The 22,645-nt window shown below is 38.2% G+C and overlaps 1 protein-coding gene across 3 annotated transcripts; it reads right to left on the reverse strand.

The window, feature by feature from the left end:
• Positions 1 to 927: 927 nt before the first annotated feature.
• LOC141426568 (E3 ubiquitin-protein ligase Su(dx)-like) lies at positions 928 to 22,494 on the reverse strand. Of its 3 annotated transcripts, none has more exons than XM_074085572.1 (14): positions 22,476 to 22,494; positions 22,135 to 22,207; positions 20,308 to 20,424; positions 19,932 to 20,219; positions 19,418 to 19,665; positions 15,704 to 15,882; positions 12,165 to 12,439; positions 9,165 to 9,532; positions 7,757 to 8,050; positions 7,032 to 7,532; positions 6,851 to 6,946; positions 1,993 to 2,145; positions 1,624 to 1,755; positions 928 to 1,402 (listed from the first exon to the last, which is right to left on the reverse strand). In XM_074085572.1, the coding sequence occupies exons 3-14, from the start codon at positions 20,375 to 20,377 to the stop codon at positions 1,265 to 1,267; spliced, it is 2,742 nt and encodes a 913-aa protein (XP_073941673.1). In that variant the 5' UTR covers positions 20,378 to 20,424; positions 22,135 to 22,207; positions 22,476 to 22,494; the 3' UTR covers positions 928 to 1,264. The 3 variants fall into 3 exon arrangements, with proteins under 3 accessions (XP_073941673.1, XP_073941672.1, XP_073941674.1); XM_074085571.1 differs by lacking the exon at positions 22,476 to 22,494 and adding an exon at positions 22,324 to 22,451; XM_074085573.1 differs by lacking the exons at positions 22,135 to 22,207; positions 22,476 to 22,494 and adding an exon at positions 21,865 to 22,081.
• Positions 22,495 to 22,645: the final 151 nt, after the last annotated feature.

Genomic DNA, 22,645 nt, shown 5'->3' on the forward strand with positions numbered 1-22,645 from the left:
CCGACAAAATGGTACAATAAAAAAATCGAAAACAAGTTTTTTTTTTCTCATCCAACCTTGTAGTGTAGGGTATTGTTGGATAGGTCTTTTAAAACCATTAGGGGCTTGCTTGCTAAAACGATTTTTCGATTCAGTGGTGTGTTTACAAAATATTCAACTTTAAAGTGAAAATTTTCATTAAAATCGAGCGTCCCCCCCACCCTCAGGGGGGCCTCTAAAATCTAAACCGGTTGGTGGAAAAATTGGAAAACATTCAGGATTGTAGTAAGTATAACAACCTTACAAGGAAAACTATAACGGTTAAGTTTTCTTGAGAATTATTAGTAGTTTAAGAGTAAATAGCAGCCCAAGGTATAATATATACCTAAACTTGGAATATTCTGTACAAAATACGAAATCCTTAGAAAAATATTACATAATTTTTTCGTAATGGCTACGGAACCCTATTTCGGGCGTGCCCGACACGCTCTTGGCCGGTTTTTTTATTATTATTTAATTCAATATAAATAAAATAGTTGATAATTTAACGTCAATTATAATTTTATTAGGGCTTGCCCCAAATATTTGTGCAAGGTTTTTTTAGAGAGTGCTGCTCAGAGTGCTCGGTTACCGACAATTCTAGCAGCCCTACGTTCGATGCGGTCAAATGGAAGAAGCTGATACTGGGGTGCTCCAGCCCAGAGATGGGAACAGTACTCCATAAGTGGCCTAACCTGTGCTTTAAAATGCTGTAGACGGGCCGGCGTGAAGTACCTACTGCGCCGCTCCATTCAGTACTCCCAGTTTCTTTGAAGCTAGTTTAGCTTTGCCCTCCAAATGACCACAAAACTGTACATCGCTTGAAATTTCGATTCCCAGAATCCCTATAGACAGAGATAATCTATTGGTTCACCCGAGCGAAGCATAAAGGTAAATAAACGAAATAAGTGGTTTCAAAATTATTTAATTATAACTTCATAGACGAACTTTGCTAGGTATAGTTCAAACAAAATATTCTTACATAACTGACATAATATACTAACGATATCTACATAATACATAATTAATGTTTAAACAAAATATTCATACAAGTATTTGGTTGGTCTTTTTATGAAATTAAGCACCAATTCCATTGGTGAATAAAAAACCCTCTCATTGAGGCGGTGCAATAATATTATTGTGGTAATATTTTTTCATTTACATTATTTTACTAATAGCAAACAGAGGGACAAATTACCCCCACCACTACAATTCCTGGATGGCTAGGATCACAGTTATACATTTTTTATTCTTGGCCAAAACCTTCAGTTTCCTCAATAGCGTAGTTTAACTTTTCGCATAATTGTTCGTAACTTTTGTAGGGCGGCAAATCAAGCCTGTTGAAGCACGTGTGAGATCGGGGCAGCCAAGTATCTTTCCCAACCTGAAAAATAAACGTTTTACATAATATATACAAAAGATATTAAATTACGAATGAATGTATATAAAGTATGACAAGCTTAATTTGGTAGTTAATCGAAAGGTCAGTAGGTATATGCATTTAATGGATAAAAACAAAAAACTTGTTCCAAACGATTTAACTAAGAGTTCAAATAGAGGATTTTGTGGCTATCTGTCTAAACGTTATCATTGTGGAATACAAACCTTTTCTATACAAAACCGTTGCGGTCCATTAGATCCCATTAGCTCCGCAAATCCTCCCACCGGCACTCTGCATGTGCCCGTAACAAACTGTAGCAGCCTTGCCCTCTTTTCATTATCCATTTGACGTACAAACTAGAAAGAGAAATCAAGTGAGTACCGAGTAATTAATGAAGATAAAAATGCACTAGGACCGCATGGGAACGACGGCTATATTCTGAGGAGGTCTGTGCCCTGCAGTGAGACGTGATGACTTCCAGTTCCAGTCCACCTGGCTCGGAGCATAGCAGTGGTTTTACTCGGCAATGCTCTGTCCTGGTTGAACGGTGACGTGTTGGTGTCGGTGTGGAGTGTGGACGGTGTCGCACTGACCTGCCAGAACCAGACGACCTGCTTGCTGGTGCGCGTGTAGTGCCGGTATATGGTGTTCCGCTGCCAGTCGTCTACGTCCACCTCCTGCATGCCGCACAGCATCAGCTCCAGCTCGCGCTCGTCGAAGTACTTCAACCACTCAAGCGGCACCACCTGACAGACAACACAATTATTTTTTCACACCTCTCCATCAGAAGAGTAACTTTTCCTCCCTGACGAGAGGGAGCAAAGTGCAACTTTTCTGTTCAAGGCTTTTCTAAGTGATTTATTGCAAATGCCATTTTTTGAAATTGATAATTGTAAAGCTATGCCATTTTCTATGCTGGTTGTTCTTTAATAATATCTAGAATTATTTTTTTCAAGTTTCTTAATGCTCTGTGTGAAAAGTTGTATGAGCCACTCGGGAGCAAAATTATTGGCATCTTGGGCGTTAACACTTGAATCCCTCATTACGCTCAGGATTCTACTTTAGAATCCCTCGCTACGCTCAGGATTCTATTGCAGAATCCTTCGCTACATTCTGGATTCAATGTACGCCCTCGCCGTAAATACACCATTTTGCTCCCTTGTGACACAAATGTGGCGTTATCTGGGAAAAGGTACCTTGTTGTCGGTATTGAGTTATTGATATCCCCATAATCTACATACATTTAGCAATCGAACCATGTAAGAAACATGCATGTAGGTTTAATAGATATTTTTTTTAAAATTGTTGAACCTCAAAAGCCAGAAAAGGTGATTATGAGAAAAGTGAATTCAAACTTATACACCCAATAAAAGTATGTTATTGTTGGAAGTTACATAGATGACATGCTATTTGAGGAGTAGATTGTACGGGCTTTCAGGTTTCAAGAACAATTTTGTAATTGGACAACGGTTTTCCTATAGTTTACCTTGCCAAAGTGCATAAAGTAAATAAAAAAGGTTGATGGATTTTTTACATTTTTTTCTATTTATAGTATATTTCCATTGGATTTTATCGAAGGAAAAAATATTATGCGTAAATGGACACTAAATAAGAACTACTCCGTTTTGAATTAACGTTGTTTATTATATAAAAAAAATACTTTAACAAAAATAACTTTGTTGTTTACAAATGTAATTAAACAGTCAAAATCAACAAACTTTTATATTTAGTACGCTAAAACATAGCCAAATGAGACCAAATTAACTCAACAAATCTTAAAAAACTAGTTTTTTCAGTCTCAAAATTCAAGGTAAAGTTTAGTAAAAAGTTGGTACAATCACTATATATTTTCTAAAAGGTACCTTATCGTCGGTGGTAAAATATTTAGTGATTATGAAGTGATATCATTTGAAAACGACTAATAACTTACGATTAATTTTAATAGTCTTAATTTAAGAACATTGTAGTATTAAAACTCTTACCAAAAACCTATAATTTTGTCTCAACACACTAAATTATTAATGTATTTGAACAGGTATATCTTATTGTCGGACGAAAAATGTTTAGTGACATAGTTAAGAATAAGATCTAAAAAAATGCTTTTGATTTGTAGTTGTAACTATTAATCGTTATTATTATTACTATAAAACAACCTCTAAAGACCAGCAGGTGGGACCTTGTGCAAGGTCCGCCCGGATAGCTACCACCATCTTGCTCGCTAATCCTGCCGTGAATAGCAGTGCTTGCATTGTTGTGTTTCGGCGTGGAGAGTAAGCCAGCCGGTGAAATTACTGGCATTTGAGGTATCCCATCTTAGGCCTCTGTCTAAGGGCGGTGGTAATCTCTTACCATCAGGTGACCCACTTGCTCGTTTGCCATCCAGTCGAATAAAAAAAAGAAAAATCGGCGTAAATCGTCAATAAGGGCCTTATTCACACTAGCGATTCGCGGGAGAGTTGAAAGCGAGGCAAGCGTGCAGTTAATTCGCTGCGAGCGTATAACGATTTCGCCGCAAGCGCGCAACGATGTCGCTGCTGCGAGCGCATGGCGAGTTCGCTGCTTTAGCGCCAAAAACGCCATATTGTAGACTTTCGTATAATAAATAGGGCGTCTTCGGCGCTAACGCAGCGAACTCGCAGGGACATCGTTGCGTGCTCGCGGCGATGTCGTTTCATGCTCGCGGTGAAATCGTTACGCGCTCGAAGCGAACTCGCTGCGCGCTCACCTCGCTTTCAACTCGCCCGCAAATCGCTAGTGTAATAAGGGCCTAACTGGCTACCGCCTAAGGGTGGCCAGTTATTGATGATTTACCTTACTCTAATTAAACGCATTTTATGATGATTCTTGACGTTTTTTTACGCGCCGACAAGCACCGCAATGGGCCCTCGTGGGAACTAATGCCCAAGCTCTCTCATTCTGAGAGGAGGCCTGTGCCCAGCAGTGGGAAGTATAGGCTAGGATGATGATGATGATGATGACGCGCCGACAAAGTACCGACGTCCGACACGTCTTCCAAACCGATACCGAGCGCACAGAAAGCATTCAAGAGCGGCACCGACAATAAGGTACCTTTCTTACTAAACTTTAAGGGATGTTTTAACTCATAAAAAATCGATTTAAAAACTTGTGTCTCTGTCAAATTAAAGTTTAGACCCTGCTTATTAATATAGAGTAAAAAAAGAAAAAATGATTTTTTTCGACATTTTACTTCAAGCGCGATTATCTCGGAAACTAGAACCGACAACAAGGTACCTTTAACCAGATAACGCCACAAATAACTATTCTCAAAAATATCGGTAAAAGTTGTCATTATTCTTCACATATCAGAAGGGGAAGTGCATAGTTTATGCACAAAGCAGATAGGTACAGAAATCGATCTACATACAAACTGCGCTCGAGCAACGCACAAATAGACACTGCTCACGGACACGATATATCGGACCGGTTGGGACCAGTGCGAGCGCGAGTGCCATCCGCTTGAGACAAGCGTCTATGAACTTTTTTGTGCAATAATGGAGCAAAAGCCATAGTTGACAACTCTAGAGCGACCGCCGAGCGTAGGTATGAAAAGTGAAGTACGGGTGCGCATTTTTTCACATAACATTTTAAGTCCTATTATCGGAAGTCCGAAAATGTTTCTCATACCATTTTACATCATAACGATCACTCTTCATAATTTTTTTTAATACTAACGATCGAAACTCATATTCATCGGAATACGGTATTTGACTATTTTGTATGTTTTATAAATGAAAATTACACAATGCCTGTTATCGAATAGAAAAACATTTTTTAAGCTACCTTTACAAATAACAAAGTTATAAGGGTTTGAATTCAAGATTAGACAGAGAAAGACATACTGGCATGTGACGTCACACGCCAGTACCGCCATACTTGCTGCATAGAGAAAAGCGTTTGAGAAAGAGACAGGTATATAATTTTTTAAAAAAATCACTATAAATCCAATTTTCAGCCGATTTAAATTTTCTCTTCGCTAAACACTATCTGTATATCTATATTTTCATAATAATATTAAGATATGACAAAATCAGGAGTTGTCAAATACCGTATTCATAAAATCACTAATACACCTTGTTCATACCTACTAATATTGGTTTTCATATATTTTCTTGTGCTTACGATTTAAACTCCTAATCTAATCATTCTAATTCATAACGCCAATATTCATAACTTTGTTAATACTAATATTTGCTTTCATATATTTCTTAATTATGTGTCATTTATCCGCATTATAGACGCGCAGGGACTTGGAAAATTTACGATGGTGCGGAATGATGTATTTAAGGACGGACTCCGTTAGGTACGACGACGAGCGAAGCGAGGTGTTAGGTAGAACTGTGACCTTACCTTGCCAGGACCGAACATATTTTTAAACTAATACTAATATAATATAAATAATTAACGATAATTAATTATAATTATTATTTATTTATTTTAATGTTTGAATTTTTTAATTCATTTTTTTTTTCGTTTCGATCTTTTGATATTTTGTATTTTTTTATTGTATAATTGTTTTTGTTAGTGTAATTTATTATAATTTTACTATTTTTGATTTTTTGTCATTTTCTGGCAAGTATGCTTTGTAATTTAATGAGACTGTTTTGTTTAAAAAAAATTAACGATTTAAGTAAATCTTATTTTGAATAGGTAGTTACTGTTATGAAAAACAATATTATGAGTTCAAATGTTTTCTTATTAATGCCATTATTTATTAATAAGAAAATTATGATATTCGTCTGTTATGAAGGAAAATTGTCTGAAAAACAACATTATGAGTTCAGATGTGTTCTTAGTAATGACATTATGAGTAAAAAAAAAATATGAAAATTGTCTGTTATGAGTTCCGATGTTAGTAATAAAAATAAATTAAGAAAAAAGTATGAAGTGATTATTATGAACACAAATGGGTAGTAAAATAACAAAAATAGGAATAAGAATTTTTTGAGTCAACATGGACCCGTGAAGTACATACATGTGATTGACTTCTGTACTCCATCTGTTTTGTGGTTTATGGTCAGCGAAAAATTTAAGTTAAAAAAGATTGCAGGCTCGCTAGCTCGACAATAATGTTGCATACAAATTCCATGATTGTCGAATCGCAAACTTTTTAAAAAGTTAAAAGGGCCATGGAAATTTTGGCACAAGTCGTAAACCAACTCAAATAACTGGTATCAGTTATTTTGTTAGAATTCCCGACTTTTTTTATTTGGTCACACATTTGGTACACCTGCAGTTTTTTTTATGAAAAAAGCATAAACATTTTATTGGAATTCTGTTTGGAAAGAGAAAGACGCTGATAGTTTAAATTTTCACTAGGATTATTAATTAATTTATTACATTTTTTAAGATGCACATCATGCAGATAAAAAAAATTGAATCCATTTACAAAGTAAGTAAACAATTCCAAAGTAAAATTTACACAATGCATACCTCGTTGAAGCCGTCAAGAAAAGCGGATGTTTGTTCTTCGATGCCTCGTGTCATACGCCACTGAGTGACTAACTGCAGATATTGCTCTTTGTTCGCCTGTAAATCAATAATTACTTTCAGCAATCTGTTTTCGGAACCAGAACATAAAAAGTGAACTGTAGAAAACAAAAAGGATGCTCACTTCAGTAACGGGATCCTTGTCTCCACTCGGCTTAAGCTCGTGATGTATCACCTGGCCCAAGACTTCAAAGTCGACGCTGAACCACATTTCAAGGCCACATTCGTCAATGTTATTATCCTTTATCCAGACCAAGGAATTGTAGAACTCCGGATCGATGGATTCGATGTCTTTCATAGTCAGTTTCTTATTTAGCATTCTCTTGTAGAACGGCATAGTAAACCCTGAGTAGATGAATCTGCCGTGATACAGAGCCATGGCTATGAAACGGCCTATGAACTTGAAGTAGAGCAGGTGGTCGGGGTTGACGTAACTGGCGGGGTTGATTTGAAGACTATAATTGTTTTTGTTTGCATACTCGAACAGGCAGTACATGGGGTTTAGTACTTCATGGGACAGCAGGAAGAACCACTCGCGACTCACGCCGCCGTAGTCCAGGCCTTCCTCGCCGCGGAATATTATGTACAGCCGCCGTCGGAGCTCGTAAGCCGGTAGCCTCATTATCTGAAAACAGAAACATCATAGTTACTAATCGAATTGACTATTATAAAGCAATCATTAAGCTTTAATTATTGGAACCAATAAAAGAAGCCAGATTTCAAGTTGTTAATAATTGCATTTTTTTTTTCAAATGCTGACACTTCTCAACCCCAAAATACACGTTCAACTAAAAATTTTAACAGCAGTGGTCTGTTTTATATCCAGGCTAACAAATATCTAATTCTGACCTGATGATAGGAATCCTCAAAGAGCGTCTGCCGGGACAACGTAATCTTAATGTGACTGGGTAGCGCGTTGCTCTGGCAGAGATATCTAAATTGACTAAGTTTCCATCGGAATGATCGTTCGTAGGCGCGAGGGACTCCGTAGGCGCCCTGGGGGCCTTTGGGTGCGCCGGGGCGCGGGTCCTGGAATGTGGTGGTGCGCGTGTTATGATCCACGAAGTAGCGAGTGCCCTCTTCGGTGAAGCGGATCTCCCAGCCCGGCGGCAGCGCCTCCTCCAGCGCGCTCACCTCCTGACCCTGCCAACACAATTGTCTACATATTGTATTATATCATTTCGAAATAACTGGTAACACAAAGGCTTATTGGGCCAAGCGTCTAGCTGACAACATATCCTGATGAAGCCTCGTGTCATTAACGTGGTATTTTTGTTGACATAATTGGAGTTTCATTTTTATTTATTTAATCAATAATAGAAAGCAAAGAAAAATATGAAAATTAATGGCAAGAAATTCTCTAGACGGCGACACTCAAGGGAGCTACTATTTTTCTTGTTTGTCACTTTTCGCGACTATTTCCACTAGGCATGGGTCGTTACGTGATTTGAGCGAAACGAAACGAAACTGGTGACAAGAATCACGTCACTAGTTAGTAAAACCAGTGATTTTAGTAACCAGTTTCTTTCATTGCACGTACGCGGTGCGGTGACGCGTTTTGTGACTGTCTCTGTTACTGAGTATTTTACGTAATTAGTAATAAGCTATTGAGCTGTGACGTTATTTATCACAAGCGTGATTTTTGGCTTTATATGCATTACTTCATGGTGGCTAATTTAAACTATAAGTTCTGTAACTGTAACTGATACATTATAATATTTATTAATTAATATAGTAGGATTCTTCCTTCAACCTAATTTATACCTTACTGCAATACAAATAATATTTAAATTCATGTAAGGCACCAACCAAACTCTTTTACAGCGGTAAGGGTAAGCGGCTATAATTTTGACTCCATTCCATGCCATTCGTTCCGTTCGTTACGTCTATAACGTTGAAAGGAAAATCGCATCACACCAAACATAGTAGCTCGTTATAAAAATCACCACTTGTCGCTTGAGTGAAACGTGAAACCATGCTATTCGTTTCGTTCCGTTGACGTTGAAACAAAACTCGCATCACTGCAAAAGAAGCTCGTTACAAAAAATCACCACTTTGTCGCTTGACGTGAAACCAGTGATTCGGTGACTCGTCACGTCACTGGTTACTGGTTACTGTAACCGGTGACGTTAAATAATGTCCACCTCTAATTTCCATTGATCAAAAGGAAAAGCAAGAAAGCAGTGCTGGCCGGTCAAGAGTACTAATGGGTGTTATAAGCTCGTTGGAAAGGGATCATGGTAACCGTGGTTAGTACCTGAGTACGAGGGTCCTCCCACTGCGTGGTGCGGTTCTTGTGGTTGACGTAGTAGACGCGGCCGTCGGGCTGCACGCGGCGCTCCCAGCCGGAGGGCAGCGCGCCCAGCCCGTCGTCCGGCGCCGGCACGGGCCCTGACGGCGGGCCCGGCAGCCGCAGCGCCGGCGTGGCAGCCGGCGGCCCGTCCGGCGGCCCGGGTAGCCGCAGCGCCGGCGTGGCAGCCGGCGGCCCGTCCAGCGGCCCGGGTAGCCGCAGCGCCGGCGTCGCGGCCGACGGCCCATCCGGCGGCCCGGGTAAACGCAGTGCCGGCGCGGCCGCCGCCGTCGATGCTGACTCGGACGGCACCCCTCTAGCGGCGCTCCCGCTGCCTGCAAATCATATTCGATAGTTCCTATAGGTACAATACAATACAATACAATACAATACAAAGACTCTTTATTGTACACCAGACATAGTAAGCGATACAGAAAACAGATACACAGAAAAAAATATTACAAGGTGAGCAATAGGCGGCCTTATCGCTTAAGAGCGATCTCTTCCAGGCAACCTTTTACAACTAGGTACTGAGACAATAAATGTTTAAATTGTAACTTTATAACGGTCAATCATAAAGGTTCGCGGAAAAAGTTCCAAGCGAACAAAGCTATAGATAACAACACACTCACACAAACATCACGCCTGTATTCCCAAATGGGGTAGGCAGAGCACACGACACGTTACCGCTTCGGAGCCACTTTTAGCAATTTTAGGTTTTAAGTTTGACAAAAACGGTACAATAGTGACAGGTTGCTAGCCTGTCGCCTACGGTATACCTTAACCTATATCCTGTCGCCTCTTACGACATCCACGGAAGAAATGGAGAGGTGTGATTCTAACCCGACACCACGCGGGATCACAACTACATAGTTTAAAATGTTGTTTAGCTAGAATATTTTTATGGCATATCCGTAGAATATTTTAATTTAATTCAATAGTTAATTGATCATTTATACATGTCTTATGTCAGATTTGTGTGTTTATCTCATCGGTCTAGCTACGTACGTCATGCGATGACGATGAAACATTTAGGTATAATTAAACTCTTAAACACATTAGTCCCTGAACATATATTATACATGTATAGCTGTGTGCAAATTAAAAACCCACGCCACATGCACAAATAGACAGTACTTTACTAGATAAGATTATTTCATATATAGATAGCACAAAAATAATTCTAACTGAAGAGTTTATGACGCAAATCATGCGACATAATTTGTCCACGCGTTACGATGCTATGTATATTCTAGAACGTCCCACAATATTGGCAAATAAAACAAATAATCCTGCTAGTTTTATATTATCCATAGACTATCGTTGTTTGTTTATTGTGTTTCGCCTTATCCGACCAATTTCTATGAACCACGTCCAGAAAAAGAACGTGTTCTCGACAAGTACTGTGAATAGACTAGACTCATTTTAATACGATGTGACGCCGGGAAAACGGCAAGTGGTTTTGGTAGATTAGAATTAGTTCAATTATTGTGTTTTGTTGACAATTCTCAATTCAAGTAAAAGCTTTCAATGGGTATCTAATAGCCATGTTGTAATTAGTTTGGCGTGGTTATGGCTGTCAAAGTAACTCCTTCCCGTTACTAATTAACCCTTAATAAGGCCCCATTTATTGGAGCTTACTACCACAGAATCAAAAGCAGCTATCGAATATATTCCTGACAAAGGATATTTTTAACGCTAGTAGTATTTACAATAATTACACTCCGTGAGCTCTTAAAAAAACCTTCGGATTTTGGAAGCATGCTTCAGGTATTGACGATGACATGCGATCGTCATGTAAAGAATAACCATCAGTACAAAATAAACTTTACTGTAATATTACGTTTCTTTATCTTTTTCCAGTTTTAACACAATACGACTTTTTGTCATGATACAAATAAAAGAAAATCAGCATTTTCGAATTCAGCCATCCTTCATTTATATGTATAGAGAACACCCCGCCTTAACACACTATTTCTATTTGGAAGTTTGTAGAGCTGTAGCTACTTAACAGAGTTCTGGACCACTACGTCCACGTCTTGTTTTCTTCTTTTTAGTATTTTTTAACGCAGTCGGGTTTTGATTTTTAAAATTTTTAAGGGTTAATGTGCTATACTATAATCGTCATTCTACTAATTTTATTTCAACCTGTTTCTGTTTACGACTATTTTTTTTCTTTATCCAGTGAGAATTACCAAAATTAAGTGGAATGCGTTATGCAAAGTTTCAGCTTTCTAGGGCTAAAGGTTTGGGCTGGGCGTTGATGGGTCAATCAGTCGGGGACAAATAGTCGATAGTCAGGCAGTCAGTCAGTGAGTGAGACAGACAATCGGGACTTTTATATATATTTATGGATTTTATTTTATTTTTAACGAAAGATCGCGTGACGCAAAATGTCATGTCTCCGTAACATAAGGGAGTGGATTGGCATCAAGACAATGAACATCTATTTAGGCTGGCCATGGGAGCATCCATTAATTACGTGAGGCTCCTCTCCCCTTGGTGAGATGCCGTGAGTTTTTTCCTCGATCTCCTCCCCTCTCGCCTAATCTCACATGAATTTTTTAAACCATATAAACACGCTTTTAATGTTAATTTAAGAGGAGAAGCATTTTTTACTTAATTTAACCCAGTTTTCTCGCAATGATATCTACACTGTTTCTCACGGGTAAAATAAATTACTTGCTAACTAAACGCGATCACCAGTGATTTAGTCAGACCACTACACGCCGCCACCAGTGGCAGCCACTGATGACTGCGCACGTGTCGAACGAGCAGCAAGCGCGGTCCCTGCAGCTAGTAGCTCGGATGCGGCCACTCCAACGCTCGGTGTGCGCCGATGCCATACAGAATATATGAAGAAACGCTTGTGGCGGCCACTAGTCGTTCTAATGTTGTCGCCAGAAGTGGCTCAATGTGCGGGAGTCCTCAGTGAAGAAGTGGGTCTATATGAATGATTTTATTTACCAGCGGGCGGCGGGTCGTGATCGGCGTCGGTCTGGTGCGGCGGGTGCGGGTACAGGAAGCGCTGGTTGCCCTGCGCGACGACGTGGCGGCGCTCGCCGCGCCAGTGCTGGAAGCGCGCCAGCCGCTCGGTGTCGGGCCGCTGCCACGTGGTGGTGCGCGTGTTGTGGTCCACGTAGTAGACGCGGCCGCGCGCGTCGCGCCGCACCTCCCAGCCCGGCGGCAGCGGCTGCGGACGCTCCCACGACGTCGAACGCGTGTTATGGTCCACGTAGTATCTGTACACACACAACGCGAACGGTCCCGCTAAACATTCCTCCATGTACTTTCTCAACCTCGTATCTACCCGACAACAAATCATCACTATCATACTAAACATATATATGATTCTAAAGCAATTTAATGTGGCCAGATACGAGGTTGAGAAAGTACATACATACATACATAAAATCACGCCTCTTTCCCAACGGGGTAGGCGGAGACTACATCCTTCCACTTGCTACGATGCTGGCATACAACTCTCGCTTCCTCTACATTCATCAATCTTTTCATGCATGCACGTCGGTTTAGCGTACTCCTGACCCGACCTTTCTTCAGAACGTCCCCGATTTGATCATGGTACGTTCGTCTAGGCCTTCCTCTCCCAACGAAAAAGAAAGTGAAAAAAAAAAGCGAAGAGAAAGTAAGCGGTCGAATATGTCTTGACTCAATCAATTTATAACAACCGAAAAACGTGCTCCGAACACTGCAGTACACACACACACATATATATGCTTTATGTACTTTTTAGTCCCGTTATTATGGTCTATTTCTGAAACCTAGATACTAAAATGACAGTGAAATGTCAAATATGAAAATAATGTGGCCAGCATAAAACAAACATATTATTTCATGCGAGAGTGGGAAGGACGATGCGATGCGAGCTTCGATTTGCGAATTTCGTAGTAGCCCTACAGATATCACACAACGTCATTCTTGTTTTTCATATTCGATCGACATTCATTACTTTACTCGTATTGTGATCGGATGTGTTCAGTGCGTTTTCTCGTGTTATGGTATGTTTTATGGTAAGCATTGAGGGGGATCGTACTTAGAATGTAAACTTAAATATCAACATCTATAAAAAGTAGAAATATCTCCAAAACGGTCGCATTTTTATTAGACCCATTTTACCTTTTCTAGAATGTCCTAAGTGCCCTACATGTTAGTACGTCACGGATCCGTTCATATCTTAATATTTTATACATATAGCATAGGTACCTACAAAATCTTTCGGTGATAACCGGTTGCGGCACGTCACTATTTATGAGACGCAAAAAACAGGTAACACATGAAACGTCATTTTAGTATCTCGGATTAAGAAACAGACCATAAAAGCATACGGTTGTCATGTTCTTCAATATAACATGAGGCTAGAATCCTATATGGTGCCTTTTTTAAAAGCCTTTATTTAACTTCATATGTATCTATGTACATACCTCCTGGAATTTTGCAATCAATATGCAACATTATAACAGTATTGAAATTGTGCGTTGAAATATTCACTGACCTAATCCCAAAACATAACAGAATCACTTAGCACGATAAAATGAGAATAATAATAATAATAATAATAATCGTTTATTGGGTAATGATATATCAGTAGATCGGACAAAACAAACAGAGACGGCATCAACCACACCACATATCAGTGGATATCCGTCACTTAAAGTTAGTCGACTAGTGATGAAACAGGCCCTTAGTAGAGTGCACGCAGTCGACGCGCAGTCATGTCTGAGGGTAGACCGAGCACGGTCTACAACAAATTTTTCAGCCTTCGCGTAATCATGTTACGTGCGACTGCGTCGAAATATCGGAAGATTGAAGGTAAGGATATATTTCAGTTTGTAGCTTCAGAGATTCAGATTTTCCATACAAATATTTCATCGTTTATTTCATTATTTTACCCCTTCATTGGGGCTGACTACGGAAAAAAGCTGAATACCATCAAGATTCAAATAATAGGCCTAGTGGTTTAAGCGAGGCCTTTAATGGAATTTGGCGATTCCCAGATATTACAGATCATTTTCGTCGAAATTTTAGGATAAAAATAAAAAGTAGCTGTTACGTATTTCAGACTTTCAGCTATCTAACATACTAAATTTTGTCCAAAATTCTGGGCCGCACCAAAAAATTCCCGTGGGAATTTTCAAAAATTACATCATGAATTTTATTAGCATTGCAAAAAACGTGCCAAATTTCTTGTCTCGACTTCTAGCGGTTATAAATTAACGCTCTAGGGTTACGGACCAGTACAGACGGACTGCATTCCAACTGCAACGTAACCGCTGACTGCTGACTCCCCATATAATTCAATCGAAGCCAGCTTGCAGTTTGTGCTGACCGCAATGGAACTGGGCGTTTTCAAAAAAAAGTGTACCCTTTCCTTTTCTTTGAAATTTTGGAAAAAATATGGTTTTTCCTACTCAGAATCAAGAGCACAATCATAATTTTTATTTATGAGTCAGTTTTGTCACGCCCATACCAAGTGTATGAAAAAAACGTCGCAAAACTGTAAGTTTTAGGGTTCCGGAGCCAAAATGGCAAAGACGGAACCCTTATAGTTTCGCCATGTCTGTCTGTCTGTCCGTCCGCGACTTTGCTCAGGGACTATCAATGCTAGAAAGCTGTTATTTTGCACGGATATATAAGTAAACTATGCCGACAAAATGGTACAATTAAAAATTCAAAAATAATTTTTTTTAGGGTACCTTCCATAGACGTAATGTGGGGGTGTTATTTTTTCTCATTCAACCCTATAGTGTGGGGGTATCGTTGGATAGGTTTTTTAAAACCATTTGGGGGTTGCAGAGACGATTTTTCGATTCAGTGATTTGTTTGCGAAATATTCAACTTTAAAGTGCAAATTTTCATAAAAATCGAGCGTCCCCCCCCCCCTCCAACATCTAAACCGGTGAGTGGAAATATTTGAAAAAAATCAGGATGGTAGTAAGTATATCAAACTTTCAAGGAAAACTATAACGGCTAATTTGCTTGAAAATTATTAGTAGTTTTTGAGTAAATAGCAGCCTAAGGTATAAAATATACCTAAACTTGGAAGATTCCGTATAAATACGAAATCCTTAGAAAGATATTACTTAATTTTATCGTAATGGCTACGGAACCCTATTTTGGGCGTGTGTGACACGCTCTTGGCCGGTTTTTTTAAACTATCGCAATCGATTGTGCTCTTGATTCTGAGTAGGAAAAACCATATTTTTTTCCCAAAATTTAAAAAATAAAGTAAGGGTACACTTTTTGTTCAAAACGCCCAACTGCAATGACAAATGTATGGGCAGTTGGCAGTTACGTTGCAGTTGGAATGCAGTCTGTCTGTATTGGCCCTACATTGGAAAAGTTATAATACCTATTTATAAGTTCTTAAATTTTCTAATTTACTGCCTAACTTTCTTAATTTTTTTTAAAACATGGTCCGCAAGTATAGATAATTACGTAGTTACTTACGCACTTTTATGCTGTATTGTTTGTGTTAATATACGTACCTTCTGCCGTAGACGTCGAATCTCATCTCCCAACCGCCGGGCAGCGGCTCCTCTCCAGCACTGGTGGAGGCGGGTGCGGCGTCGGTGGCGGCAGGCTCCACGTGCGAGGGGCCCGCGCTCTCGGGCGCCGCAGCGCCCACGGTGGCGCCGTTGCTCAGCGGAGGCGGCCCGGGCGGAGGCTGCCAACAACACGCTACTTTACATTTCCGTTTTAGAGTCAGTACAGACAGATGCATTCCATTACAACTGCAACATAATCGCAATGAGGGCTATCGTTTTTTGTCTTTCTAGATGGCGCCACTGTTGCCTGAGGTTTTTAAGTGTGGCTGTCAAAGTCTGTTATTACGGGCGGGAAAACAAAGTTTAGATTAAAGTCATATTTAATACACCTTAAAACCGTACCATAAAAATATCGAGCAACCACAGTGTTGCGTAGGACAGTCCCATTTTGTTCAGAAAAAAAGGGAAGACAAAAGTTTCCGAAAGACAAAACTATCGCAAAACATTGCCCCGTAACGCATAATTGCAATAATTAATTTCAGGTAATGCAAAATATTCACAAAATTATTCTAATTATAAATAAACATGCGTAGCTCACCCAAAAACAATGAGATTTGACATTTCGGAGATCTCACGCTACACTAGCGCCTCTAGCGACGAATTCATACGCGACGACATGGCAGATGGCCTAGTGGTTAGAGAACCTGACTACGAAGCTTGAGGTCCCGGGTTCGATTCCCGTGTCGGGGCAGATATTTGTGTGAAAAATACGAATGTTTGTTCTCGGGTCTCGCGTGTTTGGGACTAGGTCAATTGGTGTGAATAATAATATTTATTAGTATTATTATTATTTATAGCCCTCATTGCCGACTGCTCGTACATTACAATCAGAGCAAGCGTGCAGTTTGGCATCCAGATGTACCGATTGCAATCGAAATGTAATGAAAAATTTATGGGTAAGTAGTTGGAAGTTACGTTTCAGTTGGAATGCAGTCCATTGGTACTGACCACTACCAATAAAAACCCCAATCTTCATGTTTCCGTTGCCTTATGCACTTAAAAAAGAGGCTATCCTACCTTAACCACTGGATTTAAAGTAGTGGAGACCAGAAGGAAAGTTGACTAATACAGGCGGTACTGTAGTTCAAGGTGGTAATAAATAGCACATATCTGCTTACAGCCAAAAATAATAAATAATAGATATTATAGGACAATTGACACTATTAACCGACTTTTAATCTGGGTACGGATAGGGGATTCTTGGTAAATATTTGTAACAATGTGTTGCAAAATTCTAGACAGGCTATCTACTGTTGAAGTTTAAGTTAGCTACTTAACAGAGTTCTAGACCACTACGTCCACGCACGTCTTGTTTTCTTCTTATTAGTATTTTTAACGCAGTCGGGTTTTAGATTTATTAAATTTATTGTTTTATTAATTAATTTCAATAAGTACCTATAGACCGGGAGATGGTGACACAAAATATAAGGTCATTTGTATTTGTTACCCAGTCTTCAGGGGTCTAATTACGGAATGCCAAAAAATAAAATGATGGTCATAGCGCTGGTACCGGCGGCCCAATTGCGTTGGCGTTAATCGAACGTGTCGCATAAATAACGAGTGTCGAACGATTTGTTCCACACAAAAGCTTGTATTTTCCGATAGTTGATAAAAAAAGAAGGAGGCGGTAGCGTAATGCCATACTTCTCCGGTGTGACTTACAGCCCGCCATACCGACGAGAATACATTAATAAAAAAAAAAACAATTCAACCATTTATTCCAGGCTAATTTTTGCACAGCTAATCAAATCGAATCTGTTTAAAATCATCTTGCCTACGACCGAAAGCGCGATGGTCTTATTTTGGAATGTCATAACCGACAATCGCGCGTAACCATGGCAACGCGGTACAGGGAAAAGTTGGTCGACCAAAATAACACCTTAATTTTCGTTACTTGGTTGCATTTAACTAAAATTGAAATGTTCTTAAGTACATTGTGTGTTTTTGATTTGCCTTACTAGACGCACGCACTTGTAACTTAGCGATGGAACATTTTTGCGACCTGAATTTGTAGGTGATAGATAGTGCATCTAGGGTGCTAGTAGATGCTTGCAAATGAAGAAAATTAAAAAACAATAACAAAAAATCGGTGAAGTGCGAGTGCGAGCGACTCGCGCATGAAGGGTTCCGCACCTCCGTACAATGTTTTAAAAACAAATAGTTCAGTAATATCTTTTTGTAAAAAAAATCTAATACAATCTTTTTTGTTGGCGGTACTTTTTGCCCCTGGTTACCAAAGTTGGTAGTCGTCAAGACGAATCAAATGAGACCAAAATCGATGCGGTCGTGTCGTTTTATTACAGACAGAGTTCCTATGGCCAACATCTAACTTCATCATCAGATCAGCTCTACGTCATAATAATCGGATTTATACATGCATGCAAAATTTCAGCTCAATCGGTTGAAGATATCCACTTCAAATTTATGTTGAGTTTGAGTTGAGTTAATATTTAAGATTTTAATATTTTATTAAAATTATTTAATTCCACCTGAACAAACATAATTAGTTACATTACATTACAAGTTAATAAAAACATATCACCAAAATGTAAGCACTAGGTGCAAGTATTTATAATACAATAAAAAACTTTTCTTATACCAATCATAAGGAGAATAGTAGTAAAGCACTAGGTGCAAGTATTTTGAATAAAGAACAATTTTAAATTCTCATCCTCTTTGGCTGTCGCCCTGTCGGAGGCTGAATAGCGCTTCTCTTGCCATGCGCCAAAAAAAAAATTGGCTGAACGCAGTAATTCGGCCGAACGGCGCGTACTTATTATGAATTATTGAATAAATCTTAACCTGATTTTAAATTTTGACCTTGTAAATAAATAGTGTTACTTAGTATGAATAATTATAAGGGACATTTTTTAGGTATTAAACATTAAATACAGCGGCTGTGAGTGCTTTATTGAAGTTGGCTTTTGTGAAGTGTGTGTAGTGTTGTGAATCATAAATTTTTATTTAGTCTTAATTGTTATTTAGTCTTAATTGTTATTTAGGCATTAGCTGCACACAAAAATAAAGCACGGTCTTAGAGACAATTATTATAATTATCGAAGGTTTTATAAAATAGCACCAATAAAATCGCAAATTAATAAGTAGGTCATGGGCGTTGCCCCTAGCAACTGACGGCCGTCATCTTGGCAGCCTAGCAATCAAAAACCGCTGAATGAAACACGTTTCTTGTATGACGACTCCCTTTAATTTGTAACTTTATTTTATTTTTAGTATTTGTTATTGTTGCGGCCACTGTAATACATAATCTGTAAAAATTTCAAGTGCCTAGCTATTACAGCTCAAGAGATAGAGCCCTGTGACAGACGGACAGACAGACAGTCAGTCTCAGTATTCGCAGGCGTCTCAGGTTCCGTTGGCGCCCTTTGGGTACGAAACCCTAAAAATGAGGGAAATTAAGTTTCAACATATTAAACTCTTAATACTTTATTAGGTGCACCTATTATATATATGCAACCATGAAACATCTACTTTTGCTCACGCCCCATATTAACCTGTTATTTATTGATTGCTATTGACCTTCACTACAATTTCAAGGTCGACTGACGCCAAATGTTGCTTCTGTTACGATTCTGTGACTCTTTACAGACCAAGTGACATTGTTTTAGTCTTATTTCTTTACTTCGAATAACTCACCCTGAGTGATGGATTCCGTGCACCAGTTCTAGATGTCTCTGGATTGTTTCGGATCTTTATCCTGCCTCGCACACCGTCGTTAAGGGGAGTGCGTGAGTTGGCACTGGTAGACTCCCCTAGTAATTCCTGACACTGGCTTAATACAGACGCATCAATCCTCAAACCATCAAGATGTATCACTAAATCTGCATATTTAACTTCTCCATTTCCATTTGATGCATTTTCTTGAGAGACAGCTTTCATCAAATCTAAAATTTTAACAGAATAATAATTATGATTAATATCCTTCCTATTTGATTGTGTTGCCAATCATATTGCAAACTACTTGATGTACTTTCAAACCATTATAATTAAAAAACACGGGTTATCCCAGTCATGGGAGATAGATAGATTATTCGCCCCCGAATGCCCTCATATAGCAAATTTCGTCAAAATTGTTATACCCGTTTCCCGAGATCTCCGATATATATATAAATAATACAAGAATTGCTTGTTTAAAGATATAAGATTTTACCCATGGTTAACTCCACGTTTTCTAATTTCCCGTTGAAGTAAAGAAGAACTTTAAGAAGATTTATTCTTTTTTCACCAATAACATTATCTTTCCTAAAACTATGGTGGTCGGCGAGGCGGAACAAGAGTTGCGACTGGGGAGTCACCAAGACTGTGAATTCTTCTTTCCATTTTGGATGCAAGGAGTTTTTTATGACTTCAGTTCTTCTGGAAATTTTATCATCTACAATCACTTGCAAATATGGATTTGGTTTGAAAAGTCCAGAATTCCTTATTGTTGCTGCTTCAACTGAAAATTATATTCAAGGACACATAAGTAAAACAGAATCATAAACATAATAATTTGCATAATCAGTTAATCACAATTTTATCAGTACCTGTAAGGCTGAGCTGATGATATGTTGATAAGGAAATGGGAGTAGTCAGTGATGGTATGCCTTCCGTCATTTTGAATTCTTGTTATATGCTCTACATCATTAGATTTCAGTTGCCACCTGAGAAAATACTCAAATTATCTCAATTAATTATTTCAGATCAGTCAACATAATGTAAGTTTTAGTTAAACTTCAAATTTTAATCTCTCTTACATTATTACCTAATAAGGGAAACTATATTTTTTTAAGTATTTACTTATTTCAATGGACTACCACCTGCTCATACATTAAACAATTTTCTGAACTTACAGGTATCAACATTTGATAGACAAAAGCAAATACAACTACTTAGATATTATAATCAGAAGTTACACATTAAAACAGAAACCAAAATAAATTATTTTGTTATCATGATTACCTTTTGTTAACAAAATTATAAAAAAACTAGCTGTTGCCCACGACTCCGTCCGCGTAGAAGTATGAAAAATAGTTTATGTCCTATTCTCAGACCTACTGAATATACATTAAAAAAATCATAAAAATCAGTCAAGCAGTTTCGAATGAGTTTGGTCACAATCATTGTGACCTAAGAATTTTATATGTTAGATGTAAGAACATAATCAATTATTATAATTGGACATTGTTCATTAATAGCAAATCCAACAGCAAATTACCTAAAAACAGATATCCTGTTGGCAAATTGTTTGATAAACAACATTTTTGTGATGTTTTCCTGGCCACATTGGCATGAGAAGTAACTTAACAACAGTGTTTGTTTAATATTTTTCTTTTGTATGACACACATAACACCATTAAAAACCAATGAACATAAGACTTTCCTTAACTAAATTAGTAACTAATACCTGACCGATTTTTTTATATAATCCTTATATACCTACTATGAAGTACTTCCTTTTTTAATTTCAACACTTTATTTACTGCAAAGAAGGTAGGTACATTTTATCTATCTTTTGAAAAATACATAACTGAATAATAAGCTTAGGGTCACTACATTATGTCAAGAGGCAATAAGGTAATGAAGTGTAACATGGTAGCAGATTGGCATGATATTTATACTATTCGTTTGGATTGACAGACGTTTTTAAAGCTATGCCAATTGCCTACCAAGTAAACAGAACTACCTACCTAAAACCAGAATTATAAAGTTTTGCACTGTTTATGTCATAAGTACTAATTTTGCAATACCTAGAGTGGGTCTATCAATGGGTGCAACTATTAGTTACTACAATTTATCCTTTTTATAAAAACCAATCGAAAAGATCATCAGGTATTCATTATAAATTTACTTAACTCCAGGTAAAAGAAATTACATTAATGGCAGCTTGGGTCAAACCAGTCCCTTTATATAAATGATTAGTGCTTTTACAGTAACTATATAGTTTATATGCAACTTGGTGAACTAATAATTAAAATGGGTAATTTTCTTTTAGCAATACTTAAAAATATTTACAGCTTTATACTTAAGCAAGTATCCAATAACAGAGTATGAATCATATGCTCTTCTCAAGATAAAGATTTAAATGAAATGCTACAGCCTACCTGAAGGCCACACATCTGGTACATCACCTTTTGCACTTTGAAACATTTCGAGATTAATTAATGTTTTCCAGTAAAAAAAACTTTATCTAATCATATCTACACGTAGAAAGGCTATTTTCGTGAGAAATACTTGGGCAATTCCATCTGTGACAGCAACAGTGCCTGCCTGAGACAGCAAAAGTTGAATTGCATTCTGCATGCACCTTATATATTAGTCACAATGGAATGATGGCGAGAGGAAGATAAACAAAAACAATTAAAATTCATTACCTTGGTACGGGTGTTCGGTTTCAAACTTCTTTAGATTAGCTCACTTATTATCATTGTTCCTTTCCTTATCGCACTGTAAGGAAATAGACAAGAAATCGACATTAAACTGATTCATCAAAACGCACTCATTTACCAACTAAAGTACAGCCACGTATACCGTCTAACATATCTTAAATACAAGTAACTTACAATGTTCAACAATTATTTACGAATCCTAAATAAATACTATTTATTCTGAAGAAAACTAACTAATCACAATCAGACAAGTTGAGTGAGATTGCTATTGCTATTGCACTGCACAGATAGGATAAACAAAGAAAAGTGAGAATAAATTATAATACCTATTGAAGCAAATGCCTGTCACTCAATGATTATTTTCTAATTTGTGTCTATGGTTATAGTTGTTGCTGTTGCATGTAATTTCACCTCAACTCAAGATAGTATTGATATACGGCAAAATTACAAACTAAATCAGTTTAGCCAACAACATCAAATATTTATATGAGTTTCG

The sequence above is a fragment of the Choristoneura fumiferana genome, chromosome 3 (genome assembly GCF_025370935.1).
Source record: "Choristoneura fumiferana chromosome 3, NRCan_CFum_1, whole genome shotgun sequence".
NCBI classification, from domain to species: domain Eukaryota; kingdom Metazoa; phylum Arthropoda; class Insecta; order Lepidoptera; family Tortricidae; genus Choristoneura; species Choristoneura fumiferana.

Excerpts from the sequence above, each read along its gene's own strand:
- LOC141426568 (XM_074085572.1), bottom strand. The coding sequence starts at position 20,377 with ATGACGGAAGGCATACCATCACTGACTACTCCCATTTCCTTATCAACA. Across the intron at positions 19,666-19,931 it reads AAACGTGGAGTTAACCATGG|ATTTGATGAAAGCTGTCTCT; the intron begins GTAAAATCTTAT and ends TTAAAATTTTAG. Across the intron at positions 2,146-6,850 it reads TTCTTGACGGCTTCAACGAG|GTGGTGCCGCTTGAGTGGTT; the intron begins GTATGCATTGTG and ends GTTGTCTGTCAG.